Source organism: Eleginops maclovinus, chromosome 8 (genome assembly GCF_036324505.1).
Source record: "Eleginops maclovinus isolate JMC-PN-2008 ecotype Puerto Natales chromosome 8, JC_Emac_rtc_rv5, whole genome shotgun sequence".
Lineage (NCBI taxonomy): Eukaryota > Metazoa > Chordata > Actinopteri > Perciformes > Eleginopidae > Eleginops > Eleginops maclovinus.
The window spans coordinates 17,060,195-17,080,761 of record NC_086356.1 but is presented as its reverse complement, the minus strand read 5'-3'; the positions used below and the strand labels follow the sequence as shown (position 1 = coordinate 17,080,761).

The window sequence follows — 20,567 nt, the reverse complement described above, 5'->3', positions numbered from 1 at the left end:
GTACATTCTTTATTGTTAAACCAAAAATGCTAAATATGATCATAAAATAATTGCATTATATTCTTAATATAAACATTAAGACAAATATGTGCAACTACTTGATAGTTATATTCACTTAGTGGTTGTTTTTTGCAACCATTTATACCAAGTCCTTGTAAATAATGTTGTTGCTTAATATTCATGAACAAAAATAAAGCTGGATAAAATAAATCTTTATTTATATAGGGGTAGGGGCATAGGGGTTTAAGGGATTAGCAACCATTTTCTGTCATCTCTGGTATGAACTTTAAATGTCCCTCCTTAACTACAGATACAATTTACAGCTGCAATAGATTATTTTTTTCTTTTCTGAATAGTGTCATGATCTTGCCTTATGTTTCTTTTTTTCAGTTTCCTGTTTTATTTTCTTAAACCACTCTTATGTCTGGTTTCACTTCCTGTCTTTGTGTTTTCCTGCTTTTTTGTGATTGTTGGCCCCGCCCTGATTCTACCCACCTGTGTCTTGTTAATCTGATGAGGTCTCTGTGTGTTTGTATAACTGTGTTACCGATTATTCTCTGTAAGGCTGTCGTCTTTGAACTGAAGTGGGTCTGCCTGTTTTACTATGGAATATTCCTCCTGTTCACTCGTGGAGTTGTGGCCTTTGTTCCTGTTGCCATCCTGGTTTGTTTGTTGTTTAGTTATTGTGATTTTCTTTTGTTATGTATTTACATTGCCTGCTTCTTCAGTTTCATGTTTACCTTTTTTTGGAACAGCTTTGGTTTATTTAAACTCACCTCCTCCAACTGCCTGCTATATTCCATGGCATGTTGCATTGTATGTAGGCCTGCAAAACGATGTCATTAAAGTAGAGTATCACCCACAATTAAACCAAACCCCTTGTCTGACCTTTCTGTCAACTTTCTAAGAACAAAACAATCATCACACACAGAGAATAATCCCCTGAGGTCGTATTTGCTGAAGCGTCATCTCTGTGCACATAAAACTTAGCTTATTTCCTTTTTTTAATACTAAGGAAACTAGAATAAAACAGAAAAATAGATCTCTAAACAGGGGGCATTCCAGCAATTTAGTTTTGCAGCAGTGTAAGCGACAGATTACCCCTAAGAGATGGATTACATTAAGTGATGTTTTTATTCATACAGTTTGTCATAAATATATACAAATAAGAAGTCAACATTCAGTTTTAGCATGCAGAATAAATGCAGAAAAGTCTTATTTATAGTGAGATTCATCTGCCAGAAGGCCTTAACAGAGCTAGATTTTGTTTCAGTCTTTACAGAAAAACTAAAGAGAACCATTAGCCTGCATTATCTTCAGGAGTCTCCTGAGCAGAGTAAGCCAACACACCCCTTGAGTCCTCTTAAAAGCAGAAAATGACCTTTAAATGAAGTCCCTTTTTAAACAGAGGAGGGGTTTAAAAACTGCCTTTCATTATTCATTGTACTGCTGAGAAACACAGTTGTAAATAAATGTGTGTATTTGTACCAGAGGTGGAAGTTTATTTACCACTACTATTACTACTAAGTACAAGTAGCAATACTGCAGCGTAAAATTACTCAGTTACAAGTAAATGTTCTGGATTTAAAAAATGTACTGAAGTAAAAGTAAAAAAGAATAAGCATTAAAACATGCTTGAAGTACCAAAGTTAAAGTACTCGTTATGCATTAAGGCGCATTTAAACACCAAATATTATTGAAATTGTTGGCGTATTGTGTGTCTATCATCATCTATCATTAACCTCAATCTGCAAAGTAACTAGTAATTACTTATTTAAATAAATGTGGTGCAGTAAAAACTAGAAAATGGTAGTAGTACAGTACTTGAATAAATGTGCTTACTTTCCACCACTGCATTTAATTTGTGTTTGTAAAGAGTAACAAGTAGCAGTACAGCCCTGATGAATATACAGTACAGAGCCTCAGACCTCGGTGACTTCCGGACGCGTTTGATTCGTTGCGGATGACATCAGCTGTGCAGTGAGTGTGCGAAAAAAAAAAAAAAAGCCGGCGCCCTCTCCTCTCCCCGGTTACTGAACATGACACAATGTCTGCTGGTATAAAAAGCTAGGGCCACTCCTATCGAGGCTCCAGTGTGTGTCTGGAGACTCCGGTACTCTGCAGCGCTTAAAGGGAGGAGGCTGTGTGTGGAAGCTGCAAAAACGGGAGATATAGCGAGAAAAAAGAGGAAAGGACAGGATGGCCACCCTGGTACAATCCGCAGAAATGGAGACTTTAGGCGGTCAGAGTAGCACCGGGACGTCTCCCACATCCGCCAGCTCCTCGCAGCACTTCAACGACAGTAAATTTTACCTGCTGGTTGTGATCGGGGAGATCATAACGGAGGATCACCTAAAGTGTGCCATTGCAGACATAGAGAGAGGTAAGACAGAACTGAACTAAGCATTTTTATACTAACTTGAACAGATTGAATAGATTAGAAGTTGGTCTCATAGCTGTAGACTCATGCACCTGTTTGGATGCATTATGCCAGAGCCAATTACGCATAATAACATTTAAATGTGTATTTTTGTATTTGATCTAGAAGTGATGTTGCATAATAGGGGATGTTGATCAGCCCCTCCCTGTAACATAAAAATAATCTTCATATTTTAACCATGTATTTCTTACTCCCACGGTGTTAAAGAGCAGTTAGTTTGGGGTGATTATCATATTATTGTCAGTAGGCCCAACTGTTGTCATCCAAACACGTGGGCCAGATCCTCTAATGCAGCTGCCAGCAGTGATTCAGCATTTGATCTGGACTATGCGTCAAATAATGCAGCGGATCGTATTTCTTTGGCTCCACTGTGCAGCAGTTGCGTTATATATTTTTTCTCCTGCAGCATCTTAATCAGGTGCGTCAGGCTTTTGTTTCCTGAGATTCCCAAGCATCATTTAACAGCCAGGAAGAAACAACGACTTTATAGCCGCAGCTTTTATCTCTCTGGTTAGTATATTGTGGGGAATACACCTTGGATTGTGTTTTGATTGATTTGTATGCAGAGTACATTATTTCCATTTTTTTTATCCTGTGTGCATCTCTCCATCCTCTCCCCGCATCCAGCTCTCTCATCTCTTGCCGGCTGGTGGGCGTGGCCCGGTCCGCACTGCGGTCCCTACGGAAAGCCAGAGGGAGAGATTTTCAAACCGAGCAGGGCGTTTTAGAAAAGCCACAACTGCTGTTGTGGTCTCCTGGCCAGAGAGTAGTGTTTGTGTCTGACAGAGAGGAGAAATAGAATGGATACATGGCGCAGTTAAGCCTGTATGTGGGGGAATCAGGATGAAATGATCACAAGTGTCTACTTCTTGGTATTACCTGATTTTAAGGTCCCCCATTAAATTGAGTTTAAGCTGTCAGTCAAAGTTTATTTTATTTTATGTTAATTTAGTTTTTATTGTCCATAACTGTCAGATTTTGAGACCAAAAGTCCAACTTTGCGACTAGTTGAAAATATATCTTATTTTATTAATACATTCTTCTAATCTATTTTGTATTGTGTAGATGTGGCAATTTCCTATCATCTTTATCACTGTTGCTAATTTGAATCTCATAATATTGCCACACCCTTGGTTTTAGTGAAGACCTATTTAACCCTTTCAACATGTCATATTATGAATAAAATGATTGTGTGTCAATCTTGGTACACAGTTTACCTCACATCTAAACATTTTTAAGTCCGCTTTTCTTGAATACCAGTTCATTTCACCCTGAGCTTCAAACAGGCCTCCATTAGGATTTACTCGGCATGATGATGAGAGAGAATGATGCCACCATGACTCAGCTGCTCTGTGGATGCTATAATGCGTCAGGCCCATGGCTAAACAGAAACAGTACTATAGATATTTCCTATTATAGATTTGTCTTTTCATGCCAAATCGTCGGTTCAATCTAAGGGTTTCCAATGAACTGGAGGCAAAGAATCAGTGAAATAGATGTGTGGGTGAGGGACATACTTCACACTTTTGTTAGACCTGTTGCCAAGTTCTCAATGTGTTGTCTGCTGTGTGCATTGATTTTAGACAGGGAAACATACGGTTTTCTACACCCACCTTTCTACTTCTTTGCTTTTTATTAATTTCTTGTCGGATTTCTTTCTGTTAATCTTGCAGGGATCCGGTCATGGGACACCAACCTCATCGACTGTAACCTGGACCAGGAGCTGAAGCTGTTTGTCTCCAGACATTCAGCTCGTTTCTCTGCAGATGTCCGAGGTAAACTGTGAATGACAGACATTTTCATTCCATTTTTGACCCTAGCCATCTGAAAACAGCTTCCATTGCTTTAACAAGCCTATGAAACACACTTTATACAGTATGCAGATCATTTACTTAAGTAAAAGTAAGGCTGTAACAAACAAGTTACACAAGTGTTTATATCTAAATAAACTTAAAGGCATTAAAATATAAAGGCCATAAACAATGGTGTATATGTATCCTGTCGACTTATTGCTAACAATGCATTACACATAAGCAGCATTTTTGTTTTATGGACAAAGTGGCAGTTCAATCTGTGAATCTTCTAAATTAATAATGACCATTCTGTCTAAAATAATATAAAAATACTATGAAACACAATAAAGCAGTACACTTTTTTTTTGGTCTAGCAACTGTTTTTTTATTTTTACTGTAAAAACTGATTATTAAAAACATTATATTGCAGTGCAGTCTTAATATTTCAGTCTGTTTTTTTATATTTATATGCCTGTGTATAAAGTTATAAATCCTAAAGAGACAAATGTGGCATGTTGATGCACTACAATTTTTCATATTCAAATTTTAATTTAAATAGGTTTAAATATTATAAGCTCCTTTAAACTTCTTAACATAAAAATAAAATACCAGATTAACATAACTTCATAAGAAGGAGAGGTATTTTACCAAACAATGAAAACTGCACTCTGAAGATGCATTTTTCTTTGTTGCAATAAAATATATAAATGTCTGTCATTTTTAATGTAAATAAACAAGTATCTAGAGCTGTAAGACAAACTCAAATTGTAGGTACAATGTTAACAAGGAGTAGATCATTGAAATACTCAACTGAAGTACAAGACAATACCTCAAAACACTATCATTGAGTAAAATTACTTTGTATCACAACGCTGCACATTTCAGCACTACCACATCCTCAGATATAACGTCTGTGCAGTCCACTAAGCAGAGGGGTTTTATGACTTTCCCCTGGATACGCCCTCTCAGTCTTTTGTTGCAAGGTGTGGGCTCGGCTCTGTGAAGATGGAGGGATCCAGTGTTGTACAGTAGGACATGTTGCCTGTCAGTGGGCAGTATGGCCTTGAATCTCGGCAGCAGTTAAATCTCTGCTTGGCATTGCTTGGCATCAGATAGGAACAGCAGGTCTTCATACTTCACAATGCATTGATCCTGCCAACAACTGCTGCTGCTGCTTTTAATCAGGATTTATTTTAATGCAGTGTTATCAAATCTCAGAATTGGGCTGCAGAGGGGAAATAGAATATGTTGAGAGAGAGGTAAAACAAGGATTTTTATATGACGTAATTCAAAGAGACTTCACCCCATTTTATCTCTTTTAAAATCCCTTCACCCACCCTCCATTCTCCTCTTCTTCTCTTTCCTCCATGTCTGCTGTTGCCTTGCAACACAGTTCTAGATGCGCAGTAGATTCAGGAGTAATTAGCTGTGCAGAATCCCCAGCGGAAAGTGTCGGTCCATGAAAAATAAAAAAAAGGGAGGGGAACAGAGAGGAGCTGGGGAACAGAGAGGGTGAGGGGAATGGCTGTGAAGAGAAAGAAGAAACAAAAGCAAACAAGGGAGTAAAGGAGGGAGGAGGGTGAGGTAGGAAAGATGAAAACAGAAGGTTTTGGATGAAAGCATAGGCTGAAGTCCTGTGTGTGAAAGAGACAGAAATGCCACTCTGATCAGAGAGTTAATGAAGCTGAGGCTATGAGAGGTAATCTAAGCAGTAAAACTGGAATAATATTGTAGAATTATATTCTACGCCTTAGGGTCTTTACCAAGTCTATATCTCTAGGGGAGGATTTTCACCATACTTTGAACTTTTAATACAGAAACTGCTATATCAAGAGCTTTCCAGAAACACTTACAGGGCAGTAATGTTTATGAGGTGCAGTTCCCCTGCATAAATTATTTGTATCGTTTTGTTAAATCAAAAACAAGCATCTCTAAAATCAAAACGTTGACATTTTGGAATATGCTTGTTGCTTTTTTTTCACCCAGAGTTAGACAATAACCTCACCTTTCTCGTTTCTGTGAGCTAAATATGAAGCTGCATCAAACGGGTGCTTATCTTAGCATGAAGGTATCAAATTCACCTATAAGCATCGCCAAAGCTTACTATTCACCTTCTCCAATTTAATTTGTTTAATCCACTCCAAACCAATGACACTTGCTGCAGTATTTCTTTGCCAGGATCTGAATCTTCCCAAAGTCTTTATCATAAGAACCCTCAATGCTTCTGGTAGATAGGTAGGCATATTTTATTCCCTTAGCAGGCTAGCTGATTTTTGCTGTTTACAGTCTTTATGCTAAGCTAAGCTATGTAGCTGCTAGCTGTAGCCTTATGTTTACTGGAAAGATATTTGAGTATGGTATCAATCTTCTCATCTTACTCTTGCCAGGAACTTGAACAAGTATATTTCTCAAAAGGTCCAGCTCAATCCAACAATAATGCAACATTGCATTTTTTTTTTTATGCTGAGCTTCTGACTTTATGTAAGATATCATTTTACCTTTGTTGCAGAAAGTCTTACCTTCAGCTTGCAATGCATTTATAGTTTATGGCTCAGCGCCTTTAGAGAAACACAAACCAGCAGGTAGTATCGGGCAGAGAGGGAAGAAAGCAATTATCTGTCTGCTTGACAAATGGTATGCCATCCATCACACCGCGGTAGAGTACAGTAAGTGTGGACCCCACAGTGGGGAGGAAGAGAAGGGAGGAAAGAAGGGGCAAGACTGGAGGCCACCGATGTGTCCCTTATGGATATTGTACTTCTGGTTATGTATGGATTTCCCAGTACTTCAATGCTGACTGCACTGAAGTCTTAAAAGGCTCTCTCTAAACCACAAATCCACTCAAGACTCTTCTTCTCTAAGACAACATTCTTAATTACTATTGATCATAATAGTAATTAAGAATGTTGTCTTAGAGAAGAAGAAAGGAACAAAGGAATAGCGTGGTGCTGTGATGCGACCTATACCAGGAAATGAGTCAACATTTAGCATAGACATATCCAGTTACCATCGCCTTTGGTTTGTTTTTGTGTGAGTGAAGTGAGTTTTTGTTAAGATGTCTGTACAATGCAAGCTGTCAATATTTTGTCATTTATTTATATGACTTTAAGTAGTCAGTAAATACCAAACTCCTGAATTTCCAAAGCTTTTATATGTGTCTTTTAAACCATGGTTTCTAAAAAAGTGCTGAATTACACAAACAAAATGTCATCAAATTGAACACAAGCCGCCTTGAGCTTAGCGGTGTTGACATGAAGTCATGTGACCGTGATGCAGATAGTTTATAGCCTAATGTTAGCTTTTTACCTCTGTATATTGCACTTATGCTTCAACTATTAAGTGCTGAACAAAATGTGTAAGTATCATAAATGTGTGTTTGCCATAGAGCTTATTTTTCTGTAATAGTTAAAAGGCCATTCGATAAATCCCATTTCTTTTTGTGGAGGAACCCCCTGGTTGTGCTTACCTTTGGGTCCGCCTACATATTTTTTAAGAGATAAGATCCTGTTTTCCCTGGATGTCTATTAAACGAAAAGAAAGAAATAAGTAGTGGGAATGTAATACTTTTGCCTTTCTCCTACCTTGTGTCATTGTGTCATATGCTTGACAAGTTAATTCGTAAAGATGACAGCTGTAAAGAAGCTTACCATTATTTAGAGGCATCAATACTGCCAAGCAGGTGATTACTGCTCAGTGAGCCAGCCGGAATAACAGCAGTCGGAGTTAATTAGCTCTGTGTCCAGACGTATTACGTATACCAGCTCCCCCTTTAAATCCAGTTATGTGGGGACAAATTAACCAATGACATTGAAAACTGTGCTCAGGGGGGCCCCATTTTTGTCACTGAAAGTCACCTTGGTCAATTATTCTGCTGCAGTGGAAAAGAAAATGACAGGAAGGTGAAAGGTGATGACAAATACCGGCAATCCACCTAAAGAGATTATTCTTTATTTCTCACATGTTGAGGTCTTTTTTTGCAAAAAGGAGACAGTGCATTTAGTTGTTCCACTGATCTATTTTTGGTGTGGTGCCATCCACATTGATGTGTCTGGTTCAGTCTATGGCAGGCAGAAAGACTACACCAGACATGCACTTTCTATTCAGCCAGGAAGAGAATGCTTAGTGATGCATGTCACATTACCTCTCCTCATGTTGAGACAGAGAAGCATTGGGCATTAAGAATTTTTATATCGATCAAGGTAATTGTCAGGGTCAACCAAGCCTCGCTGCACATGTGTTGTTTTTTGACGGGTTGACTTGGATGGTAATTTGGCAGCGTGATGGTGCTGGTAGCGGCTCCACCAGTCCTTTATATATACGGACCCTTTCTGCTTCATCACACAACATCCTGGCTAGCAGGGCGTGACCCACCGAGAGACAAACAAAGAAAACACATTTCTATTACATTAGTGATGGTTTGTTTATAGCAGCATGAGAGGAGATACGGTTTCTAGGATTGATTGTTCTCCCGTTTCACACACGACTTAAAAAACGTTTCCTCAGTCACTTGTTTTAAAGGAGGCACTCTTGTCATCAGTTTAAGACTGCTGCCTCTTCAGAACCAAGCTGAGCGAAGCTGCTTTCTCCCACTGGGATTTTCATGATGGTGGGATAAGACTGATGCTAATCTCTGCTTCAAATTGCTAATAAAAATTCACAACAAAGGATCAATAATCAAGACAAGACTCTTGTGGTCTTATGACTTGCAAGTATTCACAGTATTTTGAAGGTCTCATGAAGGTTTGAAATAAAAGCAATACAACTATAACCCCGATCACTCAATCAAAGCAATGTTCACCTTAAAAAAATATTTATATTTTTAACCTGTAAAGCAAAATTGATGATCTGTAATTTTAGTCTATAACAAGCGTATGGTATGGTTTTTGTAGCGGTTTAAGCTCAATATTGACATTCAATATGTTCACAATGATAATGCTGATATTCTAATGTTTAGCAGGTGTAATGCTTACCATATTCACAATCCTAGCATAATTCTGGATTTAACCATAACCATGAAATTAGTTTGAAAAGAGACTTTAGCAAATCATATTGAAGAAAATAATTACAAATAAAACACTCCCCCAAGAGAAAAATGTGATGTTTATTTTGTCATTTAAACACCTGCCATGATATGTATATATAAAAGCTACTAGGAATATTATTCTCTCCAGACAACTTGCTCCATAAAGCAAACGGAGTGCTATAACTACTCAGGGATTGACAAGTTGGGGAAGAGATATTATTTCAACACTAACTGAACTCTGGAGAATATTATAAGATAATAGCATGTACTAGATAGCAGCCAGCCCAGTATTAACAGCAGTGATTGAAGCAGTTCTTTCATATTGAGTGACAGTCCCCTGGGAGCAGGAGGCAGGGTTAATGGCTATGTGCTCCATAATGAGAATCTGCAATATGAAATATATATGGAGGAATCGGCCCAGCCGCCAGATTCATGTCTCTGGAGACGAGGCACACTCTATCCTCTGAATTTTAAGATAATATTCAGCACCTTGCTGCCCTCTGGACCCCACAGAGAGCATATTTTCGTTTGTGTTATTTGCAGAATATGACTGGCAGGATATCTTTTTGTTTTCATCAGTGGAAATTGATCTAAATTAACAAGAAAACCGGTTTTTAGTCAGGTGGCTAGAAGATAATTCATTGATTCATGTAAAGGAAAAGAAATGAGATAAAAAGTGGAAGAATAGATTGATTGAGTGATCGGTTGAATAATGACGCTAGATCCCCTGGACCAGAGGAAACCCCCTTATACACATACACACACACACATACACACACACACACACACACACACACACACACACACACACACACACACACACACACACACACACACACACACACACACACACACACACACACACACACACACACACACAGTGAACAGTCCCTTTCATAATCAATCATGATGGTTTTGGATGATTGATTGTGAGCACCCATTGTTCGTCTTCTGTGTACTGAAACAGCTCTGACTTATGAGGGGAAATGTTACTTATGGCAAGAATAAAGCATATCCAGTCGCCATTTTATACATTGACAACAAACAATGATGTGGTCTTTATCCGATAATCATTATGTCATGTCTGCGTTGTTTTTCCAGTCAATTATAGAGCTGAAACAATTGCCTGATTAATTGATTGTCCGGAAAATGAGTCACCAAGTATTTTCAAAATCAATCAGTTGAGTCATTTTTTTAAGCAAAAGAAATCCTCCTTCCAGCTTGAAATGACAATATATGATAGTTTTCTTCTTCTTATGTGATATTAAATTGATCTTTTCAAGCCATTTTTCCATTTTGTTTCACAGGACAGAGAATTCTTCACCATAAGAGTAATGTACTGGAGACCGTGGTGCTCATCAACCCTTCAGATGAAGCAGTCAGTACCGAGGTAAAATGAGATAAAACGGTGTTGGCGATCTATTATTTCTTATTCTGTAACTTTGTATTTGCAATCAAGGAGGGATGAGTCACAGATGGTTTAAATGAATACATAGTTACATCGCAATTACAGCTTGAAAAGGATTATTATCCAGCCTTAAATGTCCACCACTTTTGGCTAATTATCCCTCCTCAGGAAGTGCTGTTCGTTGCAGTTTGTGGGAATTGAAAAAGATAGAAGCAATTAGGAGCTCAAGGGACTCCCCTCATGTCTTGTTTAGTGCTAGAATAAAGTGGTGCCTTTTATCTCTTTTGTTTTTGCAGAAAAGCTGTTGTTACATTTTGTCAGAAAGAAAGACATAGAAGGGTCAGCAGTATACAGAGGAGATGTTCTCTTGTGACACTGCTTTAGCGTCGCCTCCAACCCGCAGCCATGTCTGGATCAAACTGTGCATTAATAATGTCTCAAAGCACAGCTGGGTTTTACAGAGCAGCTGATATTGCTGAACAAGAAAAAATTAAAGACCAACAGGGAGAGGCAAGAGTTAGAGGGATGAAAGGAAAATTGGCAGAGGGAACCAGTCAGCAAATTAGCTAATGGATTTGATTGACGCAAACTGGTGATGTTTCAAACAGACTAAATCATTAGGCTGTTTGCTGCATCAACAAAGCTGTGTAGTCCCTATCTCTGTAGCCAATAAGTACTATATATGATTGTGTACTATCAAGCAGTTTACATCAAGTGTCATACATGTTTATTCTCAATGTTTTTCTTGACTTATTGTCCATTTACTCTCTAGGCTCGTTTGATGATCTCAGACACTGCTAGACACAAGCTTCTGGTTCTATCTGGTCAATGCTCTGAAAACAATGGGGAGTTGATCCTTCAGTCTGGATCTTTCTCTTTCTTCAAATTCATAGACATATTCACTGACCAAGAGGTGAGCAAACGTGATGATATGGTTTTTAAGAGAACTATGACATTGCCCCATGTGCAGACCTTTGTTGCCTGGTTTTACATTATTGAACCTTTTTTTTTCATTCGAACCCTTGCAACAAATTATAAAATGCTGGGTAGTTGACATCCCTAAAAGCTTTAATTCTAGCATCACATTATAGTATTAAAACTTAACATACATATACACGTACTGAAACTAATAGCAAAACACTATTCATTTATTTATGGACTTATTCAAAGTTACTCACTCATAATCAATTAATTTCTCTCCTGAACAGATTGGTGAATTGCTCAGCACCATTCACCCAGCAAACAAAGCCAACCTCACACTCTCCTGCCCTCAACAAGGGGAGTGGAAAAACTCCAACCTGGACAAACACAACTTGCAGGACTTCATTCACATGAAACTCAACTCTACTCTCATACTCCCTGAAATGGAGGGCCTCTCAGAGTTCACAGAGTATTTATCTGAATCCGTAGAGATCCCGACTCCTTTTGAAATATTAGAACCGCCAACCTCAGGTGGATTCCTCAAACTCTCCAAACCATGCTGTTACATTTTCCCTGCCGGAAATGGTGATTCTGCTCTCTTTGCCGTCAACGGCTTTAACATGCTCATCAACGGTGGCTCGGACCGGAAGTCGTGCTTCTGGAAGCTGGTGAGGCATCTGGACCGGGTGGACTCCATCCTCATGACCCACATTGGTGACGACAACCTGCCAGGCATCAATAGCATGCTGCAGAGGAAGGTTGCAGAGCAGGAAGAGGAGCAGTCACAGGGTTCAACAGCTAACAGCGACATGGTGAAGAACATGATCTCTCCAGATATTGGTATTGTATTTGTGAATCTTCCTGAAAACCTAGACAGCCCTGAACCTAATTACAGAGTTCGGAAGAGTTTTGAGGAGGCAGCATTCACTCAGCAGTTCCTCACAAAGCTAAATTTGAGGTTAGAGCCTTTGCAGAGGCCTGTTGGAAACACTATAGAACCACTGATTCTTTTTCAGAAAATGGGCGTTGGGAAACTTGAGATGTATGTGCTTAATCCATCAAAGAACAGCAAGGAGATGCAGCACTTTATGAAGCAGTGGACAGGGAGTGAGAAAGACACCGCCTCCATTCTGCTGCCAAATGGAAAAGAATCCGAGTTCCCTGTCTCTTACTTGACTTCAATCTCTTCCCTCATTGTGTGGCATCCTGCAAATCCCTCAGATAAGGTTGTGCGTGTTCTCTTTCCTGGAAATGCCACCCAGCATCATGTCTTTGAAGGTTTAGAAAAACTAAAGCATTTGGACTTTCTGAAGCAGCCGGTTGTCACACAGAAAGCGATGTCTTCTAATATGCCGTCAACACCAACACTGAAGCAAGCTAAGATGAAACACAGAACAGACAGCAAAGAGAGCCTCAAATCTACCCCAAGGCCATCACCAAGCAGAAGCATCAGGAAGGATTCAAAGGAAGAGTCACTAGAAAAAGCAAAGACAGATGCAGAATCCTCTCATGAAAAACCACAAAAGGCTGAGAAAAAAGAAAAAGCCCCGCTGAAAAAGGAAAAGACAAAGGCACCTGAGAAAGAATCAAAAGCAAAGGCAGAGCAAACGACTCAGAACGAAACTCCAGAGAAAAAGAAGTCTGAAATAAAACCCAAGATTGAAAAGGTTGTTAAAAAGGAGACCAAAGTGTCTGTGGAAAAGAAAAAAGAAGTTAGGAAAGAAGTGGCAAAGAAAGATGATACACCCAAACATGAAGTTAAAAAGGATGAAAAAGTAAAGAAAGAGGAGGCAAAGAAAGTTATCAAAAAGGATATCAGAAGAGACTCGCCTATGAAGGAGAAGAAGGAAGAAAAGAAAGACTTGAAGAAAGACGTCAAAAGGCCAATTAAAGACATAAAAAAGACATCCGCTGCTGGGGAGGAAAAGAGTCCAGCACCAAAACCAAAGCCCCTGAAAAAAGATGCTTTAAAGAAAGATGCAGGAACACCATCAAAATTAAAAGACAAAGGAAAGCCAAAGGTGACAAAGAAGGACACAAAAGGGGAAAGTGCCAAACTTGCAGCGACTGCAGCTGCTGTTGCAGAGGATCCAGAAGTGGTTAGATCTCTGATGTCAACACCAGAGGACCTCACTAAGGACTTTGAGGAGCTTAGAGCTGAAGAGCTTGTGGAGGATGATGCAACTGTGCAACACATCAAGGAAGAAGAGGCTGTGATGATCCACCAGGAAGAAATAATGCAGTACAAAGAGTCACCTGAGGCATTAGAGTCTTTGGATGAGGGTATAACAACAACAGAGGTTGAAGGAGACAATGAAGAGACTCCAGAAGAACAAGTTGTTAAGGGAAAACTCATTGGCAGTGTAAGTGAGAAGTTTGAAGATGAAGGCACTGTAATGGAGGAGACATCAGAAGGAGGGGATTATGAAGAGAAGGGAGAGATGGAAGAAATTTATGAACCACAAAGAGTGGAACCAAATAAAGATAAGCTTACTCCCAGTGAAGATGAACACCAAGACCAAAAAGATGAAGTAAAACAAGTGGATAGTGTTAAAGACAATGATGATTTAACTAATAAAAATGAGGAAAGTCGTCACATAAGTGAGACACAGACCGAGAAACAGTATCCGTTTCTTTCAGCATCACCCAAAGTATCCTCACCTGTTTCTCTAGCAGGATCTATCCATGAAGAGATGTTTCCGGTTGGCTTTGAGAGCTCCACAGCTTCAGATGATGAGAACAGAGATGAGCCCCCTGAAGATTACACTGTCAGCTCTGGCCTTACTCAGTCCACTATTGAGATCTCTAGTGTGCCTACTCCAATAGATGAGATGTCAACTCCTAAGGACATTGCAAGCGATGAAAACATCAATGATGAGTCTCCTTCACAGGACTTTGGCAGGTTTGGGAAATCAGCATCTGGTGAGTTTGATAGGAAGAAGCCCTCTCCACTTCAGGATTTGCCAGTGTTAGATCACTCTCACAGTGATGCCACAGAAGGCCATGACTACCACCACTCAGCTTCCACAATATCTCCCCCTTCACCTCTAGAAGAGGATAAATTCAACAAAGGATTTTTCACCGCGGGGAAACTTGAAGGGCTTGCAACAGCTCAAGAGTTATGTGACACAGACTCCACTAGACTCAGTTCAAATTCCACTACATCACCTCTTGTACGTTCTCCCTCAGTGGACCGCAAGGACAAGTTTGATTCTCCATCATTGTTTGCTTCTCCAATTGAACTGTCTACCACAATGACAGGGTCCCCAGCAGCAACAGTTGATCCCTTCATTAGCCCAGATGACAAGACATTGGAAGGAGCTAACTCGCCTCAGTCCTCTGGTCACACACCTTACTATCAGTCCCCGGTAGATGAAAAAGCCGGAGCTATACCACCTATGTCAGAAGATAAAGCAAAGGGTCCAGTCATTGTGGAGGTCACAAGTGATAAAGAGGAGTCTTCCAATAGAAGTACCCCAGAGCCTGAACCAGAAAGGTCCTCCGCTGTAGAGAAGTTAATGTTCTCCTCAAAAAGTCCACCTCCAACTGAACCAGATTCCCCAACAAAGACGGAGAAGTCACACTTTGATACAGTTGAGAAGAAAACTGAAGATTCAATCTTGTCTTCAGTACCAATGACCAAACAGGAATTAGACACTAATCCTTTTACAGCTTTCAAAGACGAGAGTAAAATGTCAATTTCAGAGGGTACCACATCAGATAAGTCTGAAACTCCTCTGGAGGAGGTGGTAGCAGAAGATACATTTTCTCATTTAGCTTCAGCATCCACCGCCTCGCTGGCCACCAGCTCTTTTCCAGAACCCACCACAGACTCTCCTTCCCTTCATGCTGAAGTAGGATCTCCTCACTCAACAGAAGTAGATGACTCTTTCTCTGTCTCTGTGGTTCAGACTCCAACTGCCTTTCAAGAAGCTGAGGGATCTCCAACCAAGGAAGATAGCCCAAGGCCAATGTCTATCTCCCCAGACATCTCACCAAAGATGAAAAGCAGAACACAGGATTCAAAATCCCCAGAGCACTCCACCATGTCAATAGAGTTTGGCCAGGATTCCCCTGACCACTCCTTAGCCCTGGACTTTAGCAAGCAATCTCCAGAGCATCCATCAGCTGGGGGCACCTCACGTGCTACAGAGAATGGCCCTACTGAGGTAGACTATAGCCCTTCAGATGGAACAGATGAAAGACCATCTGAAGACCGTAATTCTGCAGTGGAGAAGCCTTTTCTTTTTGAAGAGAGTTATTCAATCCTTGCCACTTCTGCAACCCCATCAGATGCATCTCAGTCCACTCCCTCTGTCACAACCCCTTGCCAGATGACAGAGATGCTACATGCAGCAGCTGAGCAGACGGATAAGTCTCCTGTCACCACAAAGGCATCTTCTCTTACCCACTCTCCCCATTCAAATGAGCCATCCCCAGTGCTGGGAAGTCCCTCAGCTAAAGACAGCCACAGCCCCATTTCACCATCTGTAGAGAGCATTACTAATACATCTGACACACTGCAGAAATATGACAAGTCACCCTCACCTCCCAAAGCTGCTTCACCCTCATTGACTTTTAGCTATTCAAAAGAAGATACCTTTTCCCCTGCAAAGGAGACTAATCCTTTCAAATGTGAGGATTCAACACCTGAGGCAAAATCCCCTGTGAGCCCTAAAGTCCCCTGTCCATCATATCTACCTCTCTCCTCTGATCCATGTCATTACAATTCTGCCTCTGGTTCCAGAGACCCAGATGCTATTAAGAAGAGCCCCTCTGCTCCATCTAAGACAGATGTTGACCTCTGCCTAGTCACTTCATGTGAGTATCGTCACCCTAAGACCGAACTTTCCCCATCTTTCATCAACCCTAGCCCTATGGAATACTTCATTAATGAAGAAAACGCCATGGATGAAGAGAAGCTTTTGACCAAGTCAGGAGGAGGGCCTCCACCTCCAGGAGGTAAGCTTTCCGCAAAGCAGTGTGAGGAGACCCCACCCACATCCATCAGTGAATCCGCCCCCTCCCAGACAGACTCAGATGTTCCACCAGGGACCGAGGAGTGCCCCTCCATCACAGCTGATGCTAACATTGACTCTGAAGATGACTCTGAGACTTTGCCTACTGACAGAACACTGACTTATCGGCATGCAGATCCTCCTCCGGTGGCACTGAGGGACTCTGCTCCATCTGCAGGCCACCATGATGTCTGCATGGTGGACCCAGATGCCCTCAAGGCTGAAGAAAACCTCCACAATGCTAATACAGATGGAGGAGAGAAGCCCAAGAAGAAAAAGCTGATCAAGAAGTCTTCCTCACCTGCCAGGAAGAGTACTCTATCAAAAGTAAAGGACACCAAGACTGCCTCTCCAAAGAAGAGTGTCGGAGAAGGGAAGGACGCCAAAAATGCAACCAATACCTCGGCATCCAGAGGTGTAAAAAGTGCCACATCAGGTAAGTACTATTTACTCATGAGCATAAATGATATCACATATCTGTTTAACAGCATTTACTTGTATTTCTTTGAGAACCTTTTTTAAAGAACAAGGTATATTTTTGCCGCATGCAGGTACTGGCAGTGGAAAGGTATCAGCTGGGGCAGCTCTGCCCAACTGTCCTCCAATGTTCATGGATTTGGTTTACATCCCTAATCACTGCAATGCCAAGAATGTAGATGCTGAGTTCTTCAAGCGGGTGCGCTCCTCTTACTATGTGGTCAGTGGCAATGATCCCACTGCTCAGGAGCCCAGTAGGTCTGTCCTTGATGCTCTGCTGGAAGGAAAGGCTCAGTGGGGAAACAATTTACAGGTGAGTGTTTATACAATAAAGGTGATAATGTAAAACTAACTAGACTAAAGTTACAATTTTGGGGATCTATTTAAGATATTTTGAAGTTCTTTCCAGTAATGCCACTCCTCTGAATTTTAGGGTGAAAGAAGGGATCGACTTTATGTAAAGACAATATTCAATAGATTGTTTGGTTTGAACATATTTTGCAAGTGAACGTTGGCTTACTCTTTGATCCTCTGTTTATCAAGTTTACATTTCGATTATATCAGAGTATAAAGCAGGGATGAATAAAAAAACTAATAGATCGTAATAAACCAGCCTCAAATAGGTTTTTTTTTAATAATCAAATTATGAAACTCTGCATTGACTAACTTTAATTTACTAAAATGCTAAGCATGTTCAGGAAAATATGTATTTTTTACAATAAATCATGGTCGGATGTGACACTTTTAAAGGACTAATCCAAAAGAAGAAAATACCTTACATTTTAAAACTAAAACTTGTTTAATATAAACATATCCACACACAACAGACTTAATGTTTGAAACATTTAAATAAATGTGTAATTGGTCTATTGAAACTTATAATACGTCATTGATGCATACATTTCTTCCCATAGTTCCATGTTGCTGCTAAAGCCTTGCTAGTAATATTACTGAAGTGAATTCTACTTGCAAACATCATAAGAGGAGAATATTTTTTTAGTAGAAAGATAATTCATGAATTTTCTGAATGCTCTGAGCTAAGAGACCTTCCTCCTCTCTTGTGTCAGGTCACTCTGATTCCAACCCATGACACTGATGTGATGAGGGAGTGGTACCAGGAGACCCACGACAAGCAGCAGGAGCTCAACATTATGGTGCTGGCCAGCAGCAGCACTGTGGTCATGCAGGACGAGTCCTTCCCCGCATGTAAGATAGAGATGTAGGCTCTATCTTGTAGATCAGGAAGTCTAGTGAAAATGAGACATGTAGCATTGAAACTTACACTTAAACACTTATATGCTCAAATGCTACTACTAAACCCTGAGAAAATAAATATGTACTATGAGGACTAATACTGAAAGGAGTTAGCTTTGAAGGGTTTCACGCAAGGGACAATGCTGTCTATAAACAGTAAGACATTTAATCTGATTTTTAGGTATAATTCGATTGTGCTGGGAGGAAATTAGGAACCAAAAAGGCCATGACTGTCCATTTTTTGTCCACTCTAATCAAGTAACAATGTTGTTGTAGATGTATTGAGTTTCTTCTGCATCCCTAGATCAAATAGAAAGATTTCAATGGACAAAACATCCCTGCATATGATATATTCTTGGACAATGGCTGTTATCCACACCAAAGGATAAAAAACATGTTTTCTGTTATTGCCTTAGGGAGTAAAAATGAATGTATAAGAACTGGTTCAACTAGCAGAATAGTGGGCAGGTAACTTTTCACACCAGAGGTCAATCCCAAAAAGGACTGTTAAATGGTCACATACTCGAAAGATGGCGGATGAAATAACTTGAAAGGATACTCAACACTGATAAGCATTAATATGATGTCTGACTTCATATTCATCACAGGGGATACAAAGTGCCCCCTACCATTGTAAAACCTTATGTTTTTAAGGTTGGCCAGGTTGTATTTGATTTAAAATGCATGTCTTAAAATCTGCTTTATGTTGCTGCTGATATATTTATTTATTACATCTTAATTATTGTGCTTGATTATCCGGACAGCCTTTTACACTGCAAAACAGGAAGCTGCTTCAGAATGCTCTCCCTTACCTTTTGTCGTGTAAGGCCTTTTTTTTTAGATTGTCTGTTTATTTACTTATTTTAAGTTATTTCACGAAGAGAAAATCTGAACTTATTTGTTATCCTTGTGTTTTTTATGTAATTTTTGAGCTATGGGGAAGCTAGTCTTTTCCCATTTAAAAGTGGTGAGGCAGGATATTTTCATAGACCTTAAATGTCTTGTTTTTCTAAAGCATTGTACTATAATTATAAATAGCTTTGTTGCTGATGGAGTGGTTGGAAGACATGCATGAAGCGTTAGAATTTGTTTTCTTTTTTTAATGGGGATATTGCTCAGACTTGCATTAACAACAACAGGGCTAAGCTACATAAACACATGTACTGTAAGGAGCATTTTATAATTTTAGCAAGTTGTTCCATGACATTGTATACTACATTAACTCAAATGGCTTACAAATGTGCACTGTAGGAATAAAAAACATGATTTTGGGTTTAGTACGGTGGATTTTCAGGTTGAATAATAAGAATTGATCCTCTTTAGCTGGGATGAAAAAGTAACAGATTCCTATAGAGGTGTGATTTTGAGAGGGGCAGCACACAGAGGTGAGAGTGAGTGACTTGTGTGTTTTAAATGAAAGTATGTAAAACAAAGACACTTTAAACACATACATGACAAACAAAACTAACAGTACAGAGGCCACAGATTACCTTGACTGGCCACCTTCTGGAGAAACATTTCACACAACTCGATGATTACAGGCTTTACTTGCTCACTAGATATTTCTGAAATGTCAGGTGTTCATAATACCACTATCGATCCATTTTCCTGCAGGGGAACCTTAAATCAACACCATAACCAACAACAAACATACAAACTGGACTGACATTTCTCTTTCCTCTTTCTTCTATCTCTTCACTCCCTGTCTTTCTCTCTGCCTTTTTCTCCTTAACTTTCCCTCGGGAGAACTTTACTATTTCTGTCTGCAGCTGTGTGGTAAATTTGTCTTGTGATCTTGCATCCTCTCTGCCTTTTTCCCAAACTCATATGTAACTTCTAGCAATTAGTTTCAAGTGAAAGTATTCCTCGGTGCTTTCTGATGTTTGTGTGCAATATTTCCTCTACCCTTATGGCGAATCTGATGTAAGAGGAACCACTACTAAAGAACAAACATTCAAAAACAACCACAATAAAATCTGTTGTGAAAAAACATGGATTTGTTTGTCTTACTTAATCCTTTCCAAAGCTTTAAGTTGTGTTATTGTGTGTTATTACAAAGTGTGTTTATTGTTAGGTTGTATAAGAAAATATCAAGTCCAGATCTCACAGAAGCCAGCAATGCTTACATTAAAATGTCTCTCATGCCATGACCGTGCTAGCAGCTACTGTATGTGAGCATGTGCAGTGCTGCTTTCAGCGAAATGCTAATGCATGTTAGCGCTGATGTTTAGCA

At 39.8% G+C, this 20,567-nt stretch overlaps 1 protein-coding gene across 2 annotated transcripts; it reads left to right on the top strand.

Annotated features, from left to right (window-relative positions):
• The first annotated feature begins 2,098 nt into the window (after window positions 1-2,098).
• map1b (microtubule-associated protein 1B) lies at window positions 2,099-20,326 on the top strand. Of its 2 annotated transcripts, none has more exons than XM_063890191.1 (7): window positions 2,099-2,383; window positions 4,114-4,215; window positions 10,564-10,646; window positions 11,437-11,577; window positions 11,873-17,039; window positions 17,155-17,393; window positions 18,148-20,326. In XM_063890191.1, exons 1-7 carry the CDS (start codon window positions 2,200-2,202, stop codon window positions 18,301-18,303), a joined length of 6,072 nt encoding a protein of 2,023 aa, XP_063746261.1. In that variant the 5' UTR covers window positions 2,099-2,199; the 3' UTR covers window positions 18,304-20,326. The 2 variants fall into 2 exon arrangements, with proteins under 2 accessions (XP_063746261.1, XP_063746262.1); XM_063890192.1 differs by lacking the exon at window positions 2,099-2,383 and adding an exon at window positions 2,805-2,950.
• The last annotated feature ends 241 nt before the right edge of the window (window positions 20,327-20,567 follow it).